This window comes from Pelophylax lessonae, assembly GCF_965119305.1.
Source record: "Pelophylax lessonae genome assembly, chromosome: 1".
Lineage (NCBI taxonomy): Eukaryota > Metazoa > Chordata > Amphibia > Anura > Ranidae > Pelophylax > Pelophylax lessonae.
In genome coordinates, this window is record NC_138768.1 from 360896752 (window position 1) to 360917574 (window position 20823).

General features: G+C 46.2%; 1 protein-coding gene across 1 annotated transcript in view; it reads left to right on the forward strand.

The window, feature by feature from the left end:
* Positions 1-14703: 14703 nt before the first annotated feature.
* Positions 14704-20823, forward strand: part of PRUNE2 (prune homolog 2 with BCH domain) — a 452865-nt gene continuing 446745 nt past the window's right edge. The window contains exon 1 of the mRNA XM_082264016.1: positions 14704-14903. Coding sequence (XP_082120142.1) covers positions 14868-14903 — 36 coding nt within the window. The 5' untranslated portion in view covers positions 14704-14867. The remainder of the gene's footprint in view (positions 14904-20823) is intronic.

Genomic DNA, 20823 nt, shown 5'->3' on the forward strand with positions numbered 1-20823 from the left:
GAATGATCACGGAGCACCTGTGTTCCTCCTATTTAGGAACACAGGTCTCTGTGTTGATTCCACAAGCCCATCCCCCCTAACAGTTAGAAAACACACCCTAGGCTCACACTTAACCCTTTGATCGCTCCTAAGTTAACCCCTTCCCTGCCACAGTGGCGTACCTAGAGCATTTGGCACCCGGGGCGGATCCTATATCTGGCACCCCCCCCCAAACTTTAAAATGTAAAAACACCCACAAAAATGTTGTAATGTAATGTTTATTTTGTTTAATATGTGTAATATTTATTGCACAAATTTCACAGCCCCCCATCCTAGTGCCCCTTGCAGTCCCCCTCCCCCTTCTCTCTAATCACAGTGCCCCCTTTTAAACTCTCTGCCTCCCTTGCACAGTCCTACCTTCAGCATAAATAGATAGCTAATATTATTAGCAATGTGTTTAAGTTTGAGTAGGAGATTGGAGACATGCTACAGGAAATGGTCAGAGACTGCAGACATGATACAAGAGATGGTCAGAGACGTTGGACATGATGCAAGAGATGGTCAGAGACATTGGACATGATACAAGAGATGGTCAGAGACTGCAGACATGATACAAGAGATGGTCAGAGACTGCGGACATGATACAAGAGATGGTCAGAGACGTTGGACATGATACAAGAGATGGTCAGAGACTGCAGACATGATACAAGAGATGGTCAGAGACTGCGGATATGATACAAGAGATGGTCAGAGACTGCGGACATGATACAAGAGATGATCAGAGACTGCGGACATGATACAAGAGATGGTCAGAGACTGCGGACATGATACAAGAGATGGTCAGAGACATTAGACATGATACAAGAGATGGTCAGAGACGTTGGACATGATACAAGAGATGGTCAGAGACATTGGACATGATACAAGAGATGGTCAGAGACATTGGACATGATACAAGAGATGGTCATAGACTGCGGACATGATACAAGAGATGATCAGAGACTGCGGACATGATACAAGAGATGGTCAGAGACTGCGGACATGATACAAGAGATGGTCAGAGACTGCGGACATGATACAAGAGATGGTCAGAGACTGCGGACATGATACAAGAGATGGTCAGAGACTGCAGACATGATACAAGACATGGTCAGAGACTGCAGGCATGATACAAGAGATGGTCCTAGCCCCTCCCCTACGCGTGAGGACACAGGGACCTTGTGTCTTCCTCAGGGGATTTCACGAAACAATTTATATCACACAGGTTTATTTTATTTTATTTTACAATTTTGGATAGCACACCATACACAGTACAATCTGGATTGGTCACCAATATTGTTGAAATAGCAACTAGGCAGATTTTTACTCTTGCATGAGAGAACATAGCAAATATTGATTGCAAGGATTTTTTAAACACAACGGTATCAGCACACAGCACTTTATATTTGGTAACACTGTATGATTATTGAAGCGGGTTACACATTTTATTTATATACTCAGCATTGGAATCACATCAAAACATTGACTTTTCACGGAACAATTTATATCACACAGGTTTATTTTATTTTATATTTTTGGATAGCACACCATACACAGTACAATCTGGATTGGTCACCAATATCGTTGAAATAGCAACTAGGCAGATTTTTACTCTTGCGCAACACTATTTATTGTATTTATAGCACAGAGCACTTTCTGAGGAGTGAGGTGTTTGCGGCAGTTGTAAAATCTAGATTAGGGGGGTAGCTCGCAGGATTCCAATCTGATTCAGACAGGGAGGCTGCTCGGCCTCGGTCACTCACCTTCTTCCCGCTCCTGCTCCCGTTCCTGCCCCCGTGAGCAGTGTAAACACTAAGCAGCACAGACCGAGGGAGCAGCTGCATTCACACAAGGAGATGAGCGGCACCAGGACACCGGCCTGACACCCCTCAGTGCGCAGTACCCGGCGTGGCCCGCCCCCCGCACCCCTCCCTTGGTACGCCACTGCCCTGCCAGTGACATTATTGCAGTAACAGTGCATATTTTTAGCACTGATTATTGTAGTAATGTCACTGGTCCCCCCCCCCAAAAGTGACAAAAATGTCAGTTAGGGATTCCGATCTGTCCGTCGCAATGTCGCAATCCCGCTAAAAATTGCAGATCGCTGCCATTACTAGTAAAAGACTAGTAAAAGAAAAATAAATAAATAAAAATGACAGAAATCTTTCCCCTAGTTTGTAAACGCGGTAACTTTTGGGCAAACCAATCAAAATACGCTTATTGGGATTTTTTCTACCAAAAATATGTAGCAGAATACATATTGGCCAAAAAAAAGATGAAAAAAAAATGATTTTTACATTTTTTTTAATTAAAAATGTTATATAGCAGAAAGTAAAAAATATTGTTTTTTTTTTTTTTTTCAGAATTGTCGCTCTTTTTTTGTGTATAGCGCAAAAAATGAAAATCGCAGAGGTGGTCAAGTACCACCAAAATAAATCTCTACTTGTAGGAAAAAAGGACCTCAATTTTTCTTTGGTACAGAGTCACACAACGGTGCCATTGTCAGTTAAAGTAACGCAGTTCCGAATTGAAAAAAAATGGCCTGGTCATTAAGGGGGTAAAACCTTCCGGTTTAGAAGGGGTTAAATAAAAAAAGGTCACAGGTTGAGATCTCTTAATTTGTCCTAATAAAAGGGAAAACAAGGTATAAAAGCAATGATGACAGACAAGAGACACTTTCAGTACAATCACTGTAAATGCTGCTGATCACTATGAATCCTATGAAGGGAACAAGTGTCAGTAGCACACATGTGTAGAGCAGCTGTGATCGGAGTGCACAATCTCCTCCTCCCCCTCTTTCCTCTCCACCGTCACCTTCTTGGGCGCTGTCCACTATTGCGGTGCTGAAGCGGGTGTGACGTCTGCTCGTCTTCTGATTGGCTGGACGGCTCCAGGGCTTTGTGCTCTGCCGAGGACGCGCCTGGCATCTTTCCAAAGTCTTGAATATTGAACTGGACAACTAGCAGAACGCAGTGCCATCCATTACGTCATCTGCACTCTATAAAATGACATCATCATGCTAGACACAGCACACATGACTGAGGATTTATTTACAAAAATACATACATCGTAATCTCATTTGTTTTATGCCTTTTTTTTAAATTTTATTTGAAGTCTGGAAAAGATTGGGATCTATGAACATTAGGTTTGTGCATGCTTGTCTTTTATAGCTCTGCATTTACACCCGATCCCAGTTACAGCTTTTTTTTTTTTTTTTATTTCTTTACTATGAAAGAAGTGATCGGTCAAAGTATATATCCATATACAAGAGAATATTTGCAAATCAATTTCTTTGGCTTCATTCACACGGAACAGGGAACGATGGAAACCGGTTTTAACCACTTCTGGACTGGAAGGATTTGCCCCCTTAATGACCAGACCATTTTTTGCAAATTGGCACTGTGTTATTTTAACTGACAATTGCGCGGTCGTGCGACGCTGTACCCAAATAAAATTGATGTCATTTTTTCCCCACAAACAGAGCTTTCTTTTGGTGGTATTTGATCACCTCTGCGCTTTTCATTTTTTGCGCTATTAATAAAAAAACGCAACAATTCTGAAAAAAAAAAAAATATTTTTCACATTCTGCTATATAACATTCCCAAAAAAAAAAATTAAAAATCAAATTTTTTCATCCTTTTAGGCCAATTTGTATTCTGCTACATATTTTTGGTAAAAAAAATCCCAATAAGCGTATTTTGATTTGTTTGCGCAAATGTTATTGCATCTACAAACTAGGGGAACAATTTATGTAATTTTTATTTTTTATTTTTTTTTTTACTAGTAATTACAGCAATCAGCGATTTTTAGCGGGACTGGGACATTGCGGCAGACAGATCGGACCCCTAACTGACATTTTTTACACTTTTGGGGGGGACCAGTGACATTACTACAGTAATCAGTGCTAAACATATGCACTGTTACTATACTAATGACACTGGCAGGGAAGGGGTTAACTCAGGGGTGATCAAAGGGTTAAGTATGAGCCTAGGGAGTGTTTTCTAACTGTATGGGGGAGGGACTTGTGGAATCAACACAGAGACCTGTGATCATTCCAGAGAGAACAACGGTCTGCTGTGTTTACAACAGGTGACCATCCTTCTCTCTAAGCGGCGAACGATCGCGGGTGCTCGGTGGCAATCACCGCCGCCGGTCTCGTGGAACGGCTTCCCTGCTTCTGAATGGGGGTGATTCACGCAGCTGAGCCAGCGTGCCGCAGTATATATACGGCAGGCAGTCAGCAAGCAGTTAACTACCCCCTGCAACCACCCTCCCCCCACCCCTGGGCCACTCACCTAAAGGCTAAATAACTGCCAGAAGGGGCTGTTCACATGCAATGAACGCAGCTGGTCCAAATGTAACACTACCTGTCAAACTCTGTCATTAACTGCTTAGTGACCGCCCCACGTACATTTACTGCGGCAGGGCAGCTGCTCAGCACCAGATCACAGACCTAGTACATGATCTTACACTTCCAGGTGTGGGGCCCACTCCCACTGTAATTGGACACAGCAAGAGCCAATCAGCAGGTTCCCTTGATCGTTCAGGACACAAGCAGAACGGCTATCTCCCTATGTAAACAAGGAATATTGTCATTCTGGCAGTGGGGGAGGCTTTGATCTTGTGTTTCTGCAAAGCAGGAACACATATTCTTGCCTTCCCCTAATCAAAGCACCTATTCCACAGTGAGTAAACACAACCTAGGCACACATTTAACCCTTTGACCACCCCTAATGTTAACCCCTTCCCAGACAGTGTCATTAGTACAGTGAAAGTGCATATTTTTTTAACACTAATCACGGCATTAGTGTCTCTGATCCCCAAAAAGTGTCAGTTGCGTGTCCGATTTGTCCGCTGCAATATTTCAGTCCTGCTATAAGTCGCTGATCACTGCCATTAATAGTAAAAATAAATAAATAAATAAACAATTAAAAATAGCTCACAGTTGTGTAGACGCTATAAATTTTGCGCAAACCAATCAATATATACAGTAATTATTGGGATTTTTTTTTTTTTTTTTTACCAAAAACATGTAGCAGAATACATATTGGCCTAAATTGATGAACAAAATTAGATTTTTTTGGATTTTTTTTATTGTACGTGTTTTAAAGCAGAAAGTAAAAAATATTGTTTTTTTTTTCAAAAATTGTCCATCTTTTTTGTTTATGGCGCAAAAAATAAAAACCACAGAGGTGATCAAATATGACCAAAAGAAAGCTCTATTTGCAGGAAAAAAAGGACATCATTTTTTTACTTGTTAGTTAAAGAAGGGCTCATTTCACACAAATGATCCGATCAGATCCGCCTGTCAGTTTTTTAGGCGGATCTGATCGGATCCTCAATGCATCCCTATGGGGTAGCGGATGTCAGCGTTGACATGTCCGCTGACACCCGCTGCCATCCGCATCCGATCCTGTCTGTGAAATCAGGACAGATGGAAACCCTATTTTCCATCCGTCCAGGGGATGGGATTGGATAGGATCGGATGAGAATGGATAGGCGGTCCGTTCTCATCCGATTCCCCCATAGAGAGGGTCTGACACCTCCCTCTCTGCACACAGTGCGGAGACGGAGCTGTCATCCGCCGTCTCAGAGGGGATCGGCGGATCAATCCCCCACAGAGCAGAGAACGGACCGCAGCAGGCAGCGCAGAGTGTGAAAGGAGCCTTACGCAGTGCCGAATTGCAAAAAATGGCATGGTTATGAAGGGGGTAAAACCTTCCAGAGGTCAAATGGCTAAAGTGGTTCTGAAGTCAAAATAGTTTTTGTACCTTAATGCATTCTCTGAATTAAGGTAGACCAGTCTTGCAAAGTCTGCATCCCAACCCTCAACTGGAATTGAGTCCTGAGATATCTGAGACCTGTGCAAGGCTGAAGGAGTTTAGGAAAAATCCACCGCTGGATCAAGGGAGAGAGGAGGATTAGGTAAGTAAAGGTGCTTCCCCTCTCTCATAGTAAAAATGAGCAGTTAACCCTTGCAGTATGAGCCCAGCCCCACTGCAAGGCATATATTTTTTTATTAGCTCAGAGCTGGACTTTAAAGAGGATCTCCAGTCATGTTTGTGATTATTACAAGTTAGTAGCTACAAAATGTGTGGCTGCTGACTTTAAAAAACAGACACTCACCTGTCCCAGGATCCAGCTATGTCCTCACCCGAGCCATTCCTTCCCCCTGCCTTCTGTCCCCGGCACCGGAATCTCAAGTGTGGGACAGTTTGTAACTTCACAGCTAGGTGGCCACTGGAAATGTGAAGACGTGCTGTGCATTGTGAATGGTCCCACAGACTTCTGTGACCCAGAAGAATGTGGGGAGGGAGGGGGAGAGGAGAACTTCCGCTTGGATTGCCTAGGGGGCCTAGAGTACCTGTCAAAACCAAGTACCTGTGGGGGGGCTTAAAGTGTTACTAAACCCAGGACCCTGCATTTGCTATGTTTGGTCTCCCACAGTACACAGAACATGGAGATGCAATAGTTTTAGTAAATATAAACTGCTAAATACCTTTTCTCATCGGCAGTATATAGCAGTCTTGTGACTTCTATCAGTGTCCAGCAGAGCACTGGTTAAAGCTTGTAGGAGGAGTTTTTATACTCCCCTGATTGTTCTTTGAGGCCGCAGAATCCTTGACCCTCTGTCTGGACAGTGCTGATTGGCCCTGTGCTGATCACATGCATCCTTCGAAGAAAAAAAAAAAAAAAACTCCCTGCCAATACACACCAAACTGAGTATGTGCAGCTTGCCCCTAAAGCTCTGTTCTATCAGGGGTTGGATTAGGGACTGTGTAAGAAGCAGGGGATCTGAGAAGACAGGATCAAACAGCCATTTTACACAATGCAGAAGATTAACCACTTAGGTTTCACAGTGAGTGTACTAGGAGCAGGGAGCTCCTTGTGAGATCTCCGAATCAGACATGCATCTAGTCAAGGACATGGAGATGGCTGCTGGTATACGGACTGGTCCTATATTACATAAAAGTCGGATATCTAATTTGCTCAGCACAGCACCTTCTGAAGATCGCAGGCTCGGGGGGGGGGGGGGGGGACCGTGTCATACTGGAATCCTGCAGCTCTAACTCCAGTGAACTAGCCCAGCCCTGAACCCTCATAATATGATCCATGCCACGGCAGAGAGAACAGGCGGAGAGGAGATCTCAGGTGAGCAAGCATGGACAGGGGAAGGTGCAGGTGGAGCTGCCCCCCTTGGCAATGAACATCGCACAGAAAATCCTGCCAGTCATGTCCTCATCCCCCAATGGTATTAATCAGATAGTGGCACTCCGATCCCCTCCCCATCAGATCTTAACTGGGAGATAAGCCCACATTCCCCCTCCCCTTCCTTCACAGTAGCAGCCGCAATAACACAGATAGAACCTTTCCCAACATTACATCTTCTAATCCTCCCCCCAGACATTGGAGCTCAGGTAGTTCCCGTCTCGCAACACCTTTTGTAGAGGAGGGATGGTGGATGCAACAATGAGTTCTCCCCCTCCCTCGGCCCACTGGCCCTGATTATCTGAATAGCATGAATGGCAACTCCGCTCCAAGTGCCTGCTCTCTTTCCGTTCCCTCCGCTGCCTTCGCCACGCTATGCCACTGGAGTAGGGCATTCTGATGCCGGGAAACTACGGACTCCGGAACCCCAACATCCCTGAGCCGGGCCGCCGACTTCCTCAGCTTGCTCCAGCAATACCTCGAGGGAGGGCAGCAGCAGCAACGGGGATGACTGGCCCCTGGAGATCCCCTAACTTTACTGGACTCTGCTGGCCATTTGCTCTTCCTGTTGTGTCAGCGGCTGCCGCGCCGCTCTCTTCCTGCTCCATCCTCGGGGCGTCTTCCTCCCGGTTAATCACATTCCCCATGATGATATTGGCAGCCTGCAGCCTGCCCTCTAATGGCAGCTGAGCTGAAGCACCTGTCACTGATAAAAGCCCAGGCGCCAGGACAGAATTTCCAGTCGCCATGGCGACCTGGAATTTGTCGAGCCCTGCTTTACTCCATATACAGACATGGACATCCTTGGGTTTCAGTGGTTATACCAGGATGATGCCTGCACCTACAGTCATCAATCCAGTATAGATCTTTACGACCGGGGGGGGAATCGAGTTTGGAGATCCGCCCGCTTGTGTAAACAAAGCGGGCGGATCTCCTAAGTGACAGACAGTGACAGATTGCAGGGTTCATCATAGCTGAACCTGCGATCTGTCCCTGTGTCACTCAGTCACCTCCCCCCACACACGTTAGTAAGCACCAGGCATACATTAACCCCTCCCTCTCCAATAAAATTAACCCCTTCCCTGCCAGTGTCATTTTTACAGTAACAGTGCATATTTATAGCACTGATTACTGTAGTAATGTCACTGGTACCCCCAAAAGTGTCAAAAATGTCAGTCAAGGGTCCGATCTGTCCGCCCGCCGCAATGTCGCAGTCCCGCAAAAAAAATCGCAGTTCGCCGCCATTACTCGTTAAAAAAAAACACCAAAAATTACAAAAATCTTTCCCTGAGTTAGTAAACGCAATAACTCTTGCGCAAACCAATCAAAATACGCTTATTGTGATTTTTTTTACCAAACATAGGTAGCAGAAAACAAATTGGCCAAAAATTTTAAAAAATTTTGATTTTTACATTTTTTTGGGGGGGAATTTCATATAAAAAAATGTGAAAAATATTGTTATTTTTTCAAAATTTACGCTCTTTTTTTGTTTATAGCGCAAAAAGTAAAAATCGCACAGGTGATCAAATACCACCAAAAGAAAGCTCTGTTTGTGAGAAAAAAAGAACGAAAATTTCATTTGGGTACGGCTTCGCACGGCCGCGCAATTGTCAGTTAAAGTTGCACAGTGCCGAATCGCAAAAAGTGGCCTGGACGTAAGACAGCAAAATCCTCCGGTGGTAAAGTGGTTAAATCGTCGCCTATCGAGAATTTCAAGCACCGCTGTTTGCCGCCATTCCACGGGACACAATTTTAAAGCATGACATGTTAGGTATCTATTTTCTTGGCGTAACATCATCTTTCACATTATACAAAAAAATTGGGCTTTAAACTTTTAGCTAGTGTTTTTTTTTTTTTTTTAATTCATGAAAGCTTTTTTTCCCCCCAAAAAACGCTTTGCAAATACCATGTGACATAAAAAATTGCAACGCCCACCATTTTATTCAATAGGGCCTAAAAAAAAAATAAAATATATATATATATATATATATATACATACAGTATCTCACAAAAGTGAGCACGCCCCTCATATTTTTGTAAATATTTTATTATATCTTTTCATTTGACAACACTGAAGAAATGACACTTTGCTACAATGTAAAGTAGTGATTGTACAGCTTGTATAACAGTGTAAATTTGCTGTCCCCTCAAAATAACTCAACACACAGCCATTAATGTCTAAACCGCTGGCAACAAAAGTGAGTACACCCCTAACTTAAATGGCCAAATTAGGCCAAATTAGCCATTTTCCCTCCCCGGTGTCATGTGACTCGTTAGTTTGACAAGGCCTCAGCTATGAATGGGAGCGGGTGTGTTAAATTTGGTGTTATCACTCTTACTCTCTCTTACTAGTCACTGGAGTTCCAACATGGCACCTCATTTCAAAGAACTCTCTAAGGATCTGAAAAAAAGAATTGTTGCTCAGCCCCGCGCTCCCCGGCGCCCCCAGGCAGCAGCATGCGGCTCCATCCAGATCTAAGGCTCGGTTCACATTTGTGCGATGCGGGAACGCTGCGAATATGCAGAGTGTTCCCGCATCGCATCCGCACATCTGGCAGTTCACACTGCCATATGCGATACACAAGGGGTGTCATTTAAATGTTAACGACACCCCCAGTTTGATTGCATATCGCAGTGCGATCTGACAGTTCGCACAGGATCGGATCGCACAAGTGTGAACCACTGTGCGATGCGATTCTGAGGCGGCTCAAAAAATGCCTCATGTGCGTGTTTGGTGCGGATACAGTGCGAATTCAGCCATACAAAGTGTATGGCTGAACTCGCATCCGCACATGAGATCGCATGTAATGAAGGAGCAGTGCGCTCCGAATTACATGCGATCTCGCAAACCGCAATAATGTGTACCGGCACTTAAACATTGAGAGCGGCTGAGCGGGCAGACCAGGAGACTGAGACTGCCTCTCACAGTATCCCCAGCAAACCTCCGGTCTTACACACACTGCTGCAGCCTCAGCATTCCTCCGGCTGTACTGATTTTTTTCCCTCTAATAAACGAGCAGCTCCTGCACATGATAGAATGATCCATCCTCGCTTCCATGTCACTGGTCTCTCACTCCGGGTCAGCAAGGCAGGTAGCTCCCTCATCATTCCTCTTTCCCTGCACCGATTCCCCCTCAGTGCCCTACATCAAGCCCTCTGCAAGTTCAGGCCCCTCTCCCTCTCTCTCTGTCGCCCCCTTCCTCTCTCTGTCACCCCTCTCTCTGTTACCCCCCTCCTCTCTCTGTCACCCCTCTCTCTCTCCGTTACCCCACCTCCTCTCTCTGTCACCCCTCTCTCTCTCTCTGTTACCCCTCTCTCTCTCTCTGTTACCCCCCTCTCTCTGTCACCCCTCTCTCTCTCTGTCGCCCCCCTCCTCTCTCTGTCACCCCTCTCTCTCTCTGTTACCCCCCTCCTCTCTCTGTCACCCCTCTCTCTCTCTGTTACCCCACCTCCTCTCTCTGTCACCCCTCTCTCTCTCTCTCTGTTACCCCCCTCTCTCTGTCACCCCTCTCTCTCTCTGTCGCCCCCCTCCTCTCTCTGTCACCCCTCTCTCTCTCTCTCTGTTACCCCACCTCCTCTCTCTGTCACCCCTCTCTCTCTCTGTTACCCCTCTCTCTCTCTCTGTTACCCCCCTCTCTCTGTCACCCCTCTCTCTCTCTGTTACCCCTCTTTCTCTCTCTCTCTCTGTTACCCCTCTCTCTCTCTGTTACCCCCCTCCTCTCTCTGTCACCCCTCTCTCTCTCTGTTACCCCCCTCTCTCTCTCTCTCTCTGTTACCCCCCTCCTCTCTCTGTCACCCCTCTCTCTCTCTGTTACCCCTCTATCTCTCTCTGTTACCCCTCTCTCTCTCTGTTACCCCTCTCTCTCTCTGTTACCCCCCTCCTCTCTCTGTCAACTCTCTCTCTCTGTTACCCCACCTCCTCTCTCTGTCACCCCTCTCTCTCTCTGTTACCCCTCTCTCTCTCTGTTACCCCTCTCTCTCTCTCTCTGTTACCCCTCTCTCTCTCTGTTACCCCCCTCCTCTCTCTGTCACCCCTCTCTCTCTCTGTTACCCCCCTCTCTCTCTCTCTGTTACCCCCCTCCTCTCTCTGTCACCCCTCTCTCTGTTAACCCTCTCTCTCTGTTACCCCTCTCTCTCTCTCTCTGTTACCCCTCTCTCTCTCTCTGTTACCCCTCTCTCTCTCTGTTACCCCACCTCCTCTCTCTGTCACCCCTCTCTCTCTCTGTTACCCCTCTCTCTCTCTCTGTTACCCCCCTCCTCTCTCTGTCACCCCTCTCTCTCTCTGTTACCCCTCTCTCTCTTTGTTACCGCCCTCCCCTCTCTGTCACCCCTCTCTCTGTTACCCCCCTCCTCTATCTGTCACCCCTCTCTCTCTGTTACCCCTCTCCTCTATCTGTCACCCCTCTCTCTCTGTTACCCCCTCCTGTATCTGTCACCCTCTCTCTCTCTGTCACCCGTCTCTCTCTCTCTGTTACCCCCTCCTCTCTCTGTCACCTCTCTCTCTCTGTTACCCCTCTCTCTCTGTTACCCCCCTCTCTCTCTGTTACCTCTCTCTCTGTTACCCCCCTTCTCTCTCTGTTACCCCTCTCTCTCTCTCTCTGTTACCCCCCTCCTCTCTCTGTTACACCCCTCCTCTCTCTGTCACCCCTCTCTCTCTCTTTTACCCCCTCCTCTCTCTGTCACCTCTCTCTCTCTGTTACCCTCCTCCTCTATCTCTCACCCCCTCTCTCGCTCTGTTACCCCCTCCTCTCTCTGTCACCCCTCTCTCTCTCGCTCTGTTACCCCTCTCTCTCTCTCTGTTACCCCCCTCTCTCTGTCACCCCCTCTCTCTCTGTTACCCCCCTCTCTCTCTCTGTTACCCCTCTCTCTCTCTGTTACCCCCCTCCTCTCTCTGTCACCCCTCTCTCTCTCTGTTACCCCTCTCTCTCTCTCTGTTACCCCGCTCCTCTCTCTGTCACCCCTCTCTCTCTCTGTTACCCCTCTCTCTCTGTTACCCCTGTCTCTCTCTCTCTGTTACCCCTCCCTCTCTCTGTTACCCCACCTCCTCTCTCTGTCACCCCTCTCTCTCTCTGTTACCCCTCTCTCTCTCTGTTACCCCCTTCCTCTCTCTGTCACCCCTCTCTCTCTCTCTGTTACCCCTCTCTCTCTTTGTTACCCCCTCCTCTCTCTGTCACCCCTCTCTCTCTCTGTTACCCCTCTCTCTCTGTTACCCCCCTCCTCTCTCTGTCACGCTCTCTCTCTCTGTTACCGCCCTCCTCTCTCTGTCACCCCTCTCTCTGTTACCCCCCTCCTCTATCTGTCACCCCTCTCTCTCTGTTACCCCCTCCTCTCTCTGTCACCCTCTCTCTCTCTCTGTCACCTGTCTCTCTCTCTGTTACCCCCCTCCTCTCTCTGTCACCCCTCTCTCTCTGTTACCCCTCTCTCTCTCTGTTACCCCCCCTCTCTCTCTGTTACCTCTCTCTCTCTGTTACCCCCTTCTCTCTCTGTTACCCCTCTCTCTCTCTGTTACCCCCTCCTCTCTCTGTTACACCCCTCCTCTCTCTGTCACCCCTCTCTCTCTCTGTTACTCCCCTCCTCTCTATGTCACCCCTCTCTCTCTGTTACCCCCTCCTCTCTCTGTCACCTCTCTCTCTCTGTTACCCTCCTCCTCTATCTGTCACCCCCTCTCTCTCTCTGTTACCCCCTCCTCTCTCTGTCACCCTCTCTCTCGCTCTGTTACCCCTCTCTCTCTCTCTGTTACCCCCCTCTCTCTGTCACCCCCCTCTCTCTCTGTTACCCCCTCTCTCTCTCTGTTACCCCTCTCTCTCTCTGTTACCCCCCTCCTCTCTCTGTCACCCCTCTCTCTCTCTGTTACCCCTCTCTCTCTCTCTGTTACCCCCCTCCTCTCTCTGTCACCCCTCTCTCTCTCTGTTACCCCTCTCTCTCTGTTACCCCTGTCTCTCTCTCTGTTACCCCTCCCTCTCTCTGTTACCCCACCTCCTCTCTCTGTCACCCCTCTCTCTCTCTCTGTTACCCCCTTCCTCTCTCTGTCACCCCCCTCTCTCTCTCTCTGTTACCCCTCTCTCTCTCTTTGTTACCCCCTCCTCTCTCTGTCACCCCTCTCTCTCTCTGTTACCCCTCTCTCTCTGTTACCCCCCTCCTCTCTCTGTCACGCTCTCTCTCTCTCTGTTACCGCCCTCCTCTCTCTGTCACCCCTCTCTCTGTTACCCCCCTCCTCTATCTGTCACCCCTCTCTCTCTGTTACCCCCTCCTCTCTCTGTCACCCTCTCTCTCTCTGTCACCTGTCTCTCTCTCTGTTACCCCCCTCCTCTCTCTGTCACCCCTCTCTCTCTGTTACCCCTCTCTCTCTCTGTTACCCCCCCTCTCTCTCTGTTACCTCTCTCTCTGTTACCCCCTTCTCTCTCTGTTACCCCTCTCTCTCTCTGTTACCCCCTCCTCTCTCTGTTACACCCCTCCTCTCTCTGTCACCCCTCTCTCTCTCTGTTACTCCCCTCCTCTCTATGTCACCCCTCTCTCTCTCTGTTACCCTCCTCTATCTGTCACCCCCTCTCTCTCTCTGTTACCCCCCTCCTCTCTCTGTCACCCCTCTCTCTCTCTCTGTCACCCCTCTCTCTCTCTCTCTGTTACCTCCCCCCTCCTCTCTCTGTCACCCCTCTCTCTCTCTCTCTGTTACCCCCCTCCTCTCTCTGTCACCCCCCTCTCTCTCTGTCACCACCTCTCTCTCTCTGTCACCCCCTCTCTCTCTCTGTTACCCCCCTCCTCTCTCCGTCACCCCCCTCTCTTTCGGCAACCCCCCTCCTCTCTCACCCCCCCCTCTCTCTCTCTCTGTCAACCCCCCCCCCCTCTTTCTCTCCCTCTCTCTATCTCTCACCGCTCTCTTTCTTGTTGTTCAGACCTGACACAATGTTTGCCCACTAGAGAGCTCTACACTGGGCCAACAAGGGACACCTCAGAAACTTTCAATTCCCTTTTATATATATTTTTTAGTTACATTTTTTACTTTTTCATGGGGGGGCGCCAATACAGCTCTTTGCCAGGGGAGCTGGAGACCCTAGGTACGCCTTTGAATGTAACACCCCCCCAATGCGCCTGAAAATGCATGTTAATTGCTCATCAACGCGCATGCATTTCAGATACGTTGTGGTGGGTTTTTTGGGACATTATGGTGTGAAATGACTCTTATAGTCCTTATTATCCTTATACTAGTCCTTATCCTCATAGGAAGTATGTCAGATTACCTAGAAGGCCCTTAGCAGGTCATTGTGATGATGCAGGGACATGGTTAATAAGATAATAATGTAGAAGAAGAAAGCACAGAATCTAATAGGTGATCTCAGCTGCTTCCAGTGTTTTGGTGTAGTCAGTAGTAGCAGCAGTGAACGGGTTAGTGGTGTATGACCGCACTGCGCGGTATCACATTTCAGCACCTTGGAGAGGTTCCATGCGCGTGCACGCGGCCCCAGCATCCTCAGTGGGAGAGCGGCCGGGAAGTTGCTGGTGCTGATGTTGTGCTGTGACTGCGAGTCGTCATTAGGGCGCTCTGCGGGGAGCCGTACAAGCAGCAGCAGCAGCAGCAGGTGCACGCACCTCCAAGCAGCCGCAGCATCCTCCGCCTAGGGAGGGCTCCTCAACTCTTTATTATGGAGGAATTTCTGCAACGCACCAAATCCAGGCTGGTGAGTTCATTTCACTGCTAGGGGGAGGGCTTCATAAGGGGGCTAAGATAGTTCAAGCTGCACACTCATATTATTACTACACACTGCTCTGGTGAAGAATTGCCTACATTGTGGACAGGCAGCCCCACCCAGAGCACTGTGCATGGCTCATTATCTCTGCTGGAGTAGGACTTGTAAATTACTAGTACTTGTGATGTCACTTTACTATGATGGCCTTGGGATCCTTATACAGCATAAGGGAAGTAACCTAAATATGATGGAACTTGTAAAACATTTATTTTAAGCATGGCGTATTATATAATGGACCTTGGTGCTCTTTTTTTCTCACTTTACTGTTATGATCTAGTGACATTTGTTTCTGCATATTCTGTACAAGTAATTACCAGATTATTACTTTGCTATAGTCTCTAGGGGGGACAAAGAACATTGATCCATCCTAGTAAGCCTTTGGAGGAAATGTCTAATGCATTCTGCAAAGCATCATTTATACATAAATCAGGGACAGTGCTAATGCACTTACATTTCAACTCTGCTGCAACTTTTTCCTGATCTACATCAAATGTCTGCAACCCAAAGCCCCTAACAATCTGACAATCAATATTACTGTGTAAATAGGATTAGTAGTTCCACCATTATACTTATGAAATGTGCTAGATCTTCTAAATGGCCTTGTTCATTGCTTATTCTGTGTAATTGCTTATTCTTACAGTAATAGGTTAGTGAATAAGATAACAGCACACAAACAGAAAAATGTACTAAGACCGGAGAAAACCGAATCTGTAGCAACCATGCATGGCAACCAATCAGCTTTTAGCTTTAAATTCTCTATTCGTAACCACTTGCCTACTGGGCACTTAAACCCCTTTCCTGCCCTGGCCAATTCTCAGCTTTCAGCGCTGTCACACTTTGAATGACAAATGCACGGTCATACAACACTGTACCCACTGCTAAACAAACAAAAATTACCGAAAATTTTGAAAAAAAACCCCAAACAAACCAGTTTTTATAGTTTGTTATAAAATTTAGCAAACAGGTAATTTTTCTCCTTCATTGATGTGCGCTGAGGCAGCACTGATGGGCCCTGATAGGCACTGATAGGCTGCACTGATGGGCACTGATAAGACAACAATGGTGGGCACTGATAAGGCAGCACTGATGGGCACTGATAAGGCGGCGCTGATGGGCAACACTGAAGGGCACTAATAGGTGGCACTGATAGGTGGCACTCATGGGCACTGATGGGCACTAATAGGTGGCAAAGATGGGCACTGATAGGTGGCACTGATGGACAATGATAGGCACTGGTAGGTGACACTGTTTCAGCACTGATGATATGGCACTGATAGATGGCACTGGTGAGCAATGATAGGTGGCACTGACCTGCACTGGTAGATGGCACTGGTGGGCACTGGTAGGTGGCACTGGGTCAAAAATGATCCTCTCCTCTTTGGGACCGATTTCCCTCTAGCAGCAGCCGGCAATCTGCTTTTTTTTTTCTCCTCACACTGTTTACATCACGTGATCAGCTGTCATTGGCTGACAGCTGATCACGTGGTACGGGGCTGGGGCCGGGATGGGATCTGTGATCAGCCGAGTCTCATGGACTCGCTGATCACAGAGCGAGCTGCGTGCGCTTCGCAGGGAGCACGCAGGCAGCTCGTGCACGGGAGGACATACATAAATGCCCTCCCTGCAATTAAGGTCCGCGCTGTAGCCGTCTTTCGCCTACACGGGACGGGAAGTGGTTAAAGCCATAATAATAAAGTCTAGTTTTTTTGTTTTCTTTTAAATAACAAACATGTTATACTTACCTATATAAACACAATATATAATCAACACAATATTATTAAACCCAGTGAAGAGAATCTATGTGCCAACTAATACTTAATACATCAAAATCAGTGTATGATCAACGCAATAAAATAAATTGTGTGCAAACGGTATTAACCACTCATAACAGGAATAATTGTAAATTATGATTGCTGCCAACACTAATCAAAAGTGTGTCCACCTGTGACTCTAAATAAATATCAATATAACATATCCAGTGTAGCACAACCAATATTAAAAGTCCCAATTTATATGTATGAAAATAGTGTTAAAAAAATTCCTATAATCCAGTGACTTTAGTGACCACCACCTCTAGCTGGAATGTCTTCTCACCTCTAAGAAATGACCCTACTACAGAGTCCCAATCACCTGTTAATATGTCTCTCTGGATAACACAAGGACACTCCTCCACAAGGCATTACTGGACCAAACTGGACTCTTCTAGGAATCTCAATCATTCGTGTATGGCCAACAAATAGTAGCAGGAAATTAACTAAGGGTCCTTTCACACGAACGATCCGATCAGATCCGCCTGTCAGTTTTTTAGGCGGATCTGATCAGATCCTCCATGCATCCCTATGGGGCAGCAGATGTCAGCAGAGACATGTCCGCTGACACCCGCTGCCATCCGCATCCGATCCTGTCCATGAAATCCAGATGGATGGAAACCCTATTTTCCATCCGTCCAGGGGATGGGATCGGATGGGATCGGATGAGAGTGGACAGGTGGACTGACCAAGCCCATTTCTGACTCACGTTGTTTACAAGTTAAAATCTGTATTTTTAGCTAGAAAATTACTTGGAACCCCCAAACATTATATATATTTTTCAAGCAAAAACTCTGGGGATTAAATTGCGGTCATTGCAATATTTTTTGTTACGCAGTATTTGCGCAGAGGCCTTTCAAACACCATTTTTTGGGAAAAAATACATTTCACTTCACATAAAAAAACTAAACAGTAAAGTTAGCCATTTTCTTTAATATATTGTGAAAGATGATGTCACGCCGAGTTAATAGATACCTAACATGTTACGGTTTAAAATTGTGCAAATACCCGCGGAATGGCGACAACCTAGGGTCAATATATATCTCTATAGGAAACATTTTAAATTTTTTTAATGGTTACCAGTCTAGAGTTATATAGAAGGTCTTTTTTTAGAATTATTGCTCTTGCTCTGGTGATCATGGCGATTCCTCACATGTGTGGTTTGAACAGCGCTTTAATTTGCGGGCGTGACTTCCGTATGCCTTTTCTTTCGTGCGTGAGCTCACGTCGACGGGGGGGGGGGGTTCGCTTTAACCACTTGCCGACCGGTTTACTGCGGAAAAGTGGTTCGAAATCGTCCAGCGACGTAGACCTACGTCGCTGGACTCCTCCCCTTGTGGGCGGCGCGCGCGTGCCGCCGGAGGCTCGCTCCCGCTGTACTCAGTCACAGCGGGAGTCGGGCCAGGGGATGAGTGGTGGTGATCACCGCTGCTCTTCCCCGATCATCGGGGATCGAGTGTGGAAATCCGCCCGCTTGTGTAAACAAAGCGGGCGGATCTCCTAAGTGACAAACAGTGACAGATTGCAGGATTCAGCATAGCTGAACCTGCGATCTGTGCCTGTGTCACTCAGTCACCTCCCCCCACACACGTTAGTAAGCACCAGGCATACAGTAACCCCTTCCTCTCCAATAAAGTTAACCCCTTCCCTGCCAGTGTCATTTTTACAGTAACAGTGCATATTTATAGCACTGATTACTGTAGTAATGTCACTGGTTCCCCCAAAAGTGTCAAAAATGTCAGTCAAGGGTCCAATCTGTCCGCCGCAATGTCGCAGTCCCGCAAACAAAATCGCAGATCGCTGCCATTACTAGTTAAAAAAAAAAAACAATAAAAATGACATAAATTTCCTGTAGTTAGTAGCTGCGATAACTTTTGCGCATACCAATCAAAACACGCTTATTGTGATTTTTTTTTACAAAAAATATGTAGCAGAAAACAAATTGGCCTAAAATAATAAAAATTTTTGATTTTTACATTTTTTTGGGGGGAATTTCATATAAAAAAAATGTGAAAAATATTGTTATTTTTTCAAAATTGTCGCTCCTTTTTTGTTTATAGCGCAAAAAGTAAAAATCGCACAGGTGATCAAATACCACCAAAAGAAATCTCTATTTGTGGGGAAAAAAAGAACATACATTTAATTTGGGTACAGCATCGCACGACCGCGCAATTGTCCGTTAAACTAACGCAGTGCCGAATCGCAAAATATGGCCTGGTCTGGAATGGGGGTAAAATCTTCCGGTCTTAAAGCAGTTAAAAATACGCTCATTGAGAATTTTTTTGTCAAGGACATGTAGCTAAATACATTTTGGCCTAAATATATGACAAAATTTGAATATATTGGAAATTTTTTAACTGTCAAAGTAGAAAAATATTGCTATATTTTCAAAATTGTCGCTTTTTTTTATTAATATCGCAAAAAATGAAAATTGCACAGGTGATCAAATACCACCAAAAGAAAGCTCTGTTTGTGGGGAAAAAAGGACGTACATTTCGTTTGGGTACGGCATTGCATGACCGCGCAATTGTCAGTTAAAGTCGCACAGTGCCAAATCGCAAAAAGTGGCCTGGACGTAGGACAGCAAAATCCTCCGGTGGTAAAGTGGTTAACATTTTTTTTTCCTATTTATTTTATTTAATTTTTAAATTTTTTAACAGTTTAAAAAAAAAAATCTAAATTTAAACATCCCTTGTGACAGTAATAGGCTCTTTATGGAGGGATCGGGGGTCTAAAAGACCCCAAACCCCTCCACTGCACTTCAATGTATTCAAAATGCCGAAATCTGCATTTTTGAATACTGACAGTTTTTTAAAATTGGCACCTTTAGCCGCCGAGTAACCCGGACCTGATGTCATCACGCCACTTCCAGGTTACTACATCAGAGACCCGATCAAAGCCAAATTCGGCTTTGATGGGGACTGCAACCAGCTGTTGGACATGCTGACTGGTTGCTCGGGTCTCCTGGTGGAACGGGAGACCCAAGCAGAGTCGGGGAAGACGGCGGGAGGGGGGCTTCCCTTCCTGCTCACTGGGGTAAAGGCCTAGCGGCTCCCGAGCCACATTGGCCATTACCACTTGAAAGCCAACTGTCGTCTCTAAAAAATGGTACTGGAATGATGCCTGCAGCTAGAGGCATCACCCCGGTACAACTACTTCTCTGAGCTGACGTAGAGCTACGTCAATTCATGGGAAGTGGTTAATTACCCCTGCCAGTGGTATGTGGTTCGTCCTATCCATGTAAACTGATTCATTTTGCTGGAGAGTTTGTACTATGAAAAACAACAGACTTGCTGGCTGTATTGCCAGATGAAACTAGAAGAAATAAAGCCTAAAAAAGGAAACAAATACAGTCATCACACCTAAGAACTTATAATCTGCAATATAATAAATGTTTGCTTTTGGGTTTAATACTGATTAAAGGAGTTCTCCTTTGTGTGTTCATGTCACATGTGTGGAGAAGTCATTATCTCACTATCATTATCTCTCTCCACCCAATTACCCAGCAGACAGTTGGGGATTACCCAACTGACAGCAGGGGTTCCCTGCTCAGAGTTTCAGTCTTCCTCAAAAATCAGATTCTCCTATGCTGCATCACTAGAAAGAGAGTTGTGAATGGTCCTTTTCCACAAATATCTGGCAATGAAAACCATTGCAGGCTCATTTTCACTGTTGCAAAGCAAGTATGCTGTCTGCAAATCAGAGAAAGGCTGCTTCAAGTCTAAGTTTAGGTACTTTCTTTTAAAAATCAGCACAAGGAACAGTACTTATATTTAATGAGAAGTGTCCCTTGTGCGGCCGGCAGTTGAAACCCTCTTTCTTCTCTCCCATCCCTCATACTCCTGCAGCCATTATCTTCTGGTGCTTTGGGTGTTAATACAAGTGCTAGACCAATCATAGGCAGTCACCAAGAATGTTGGCCATGCCCCTCCTTTTCAACCTCTCCTCCAATCATAGAAGCTGCACTATAGCTTCTCTGAATGGAAAATGATCTATGAATGGAGGACAGACAGATGAATAAAAGGTCCTCCTCCTCCATTCAT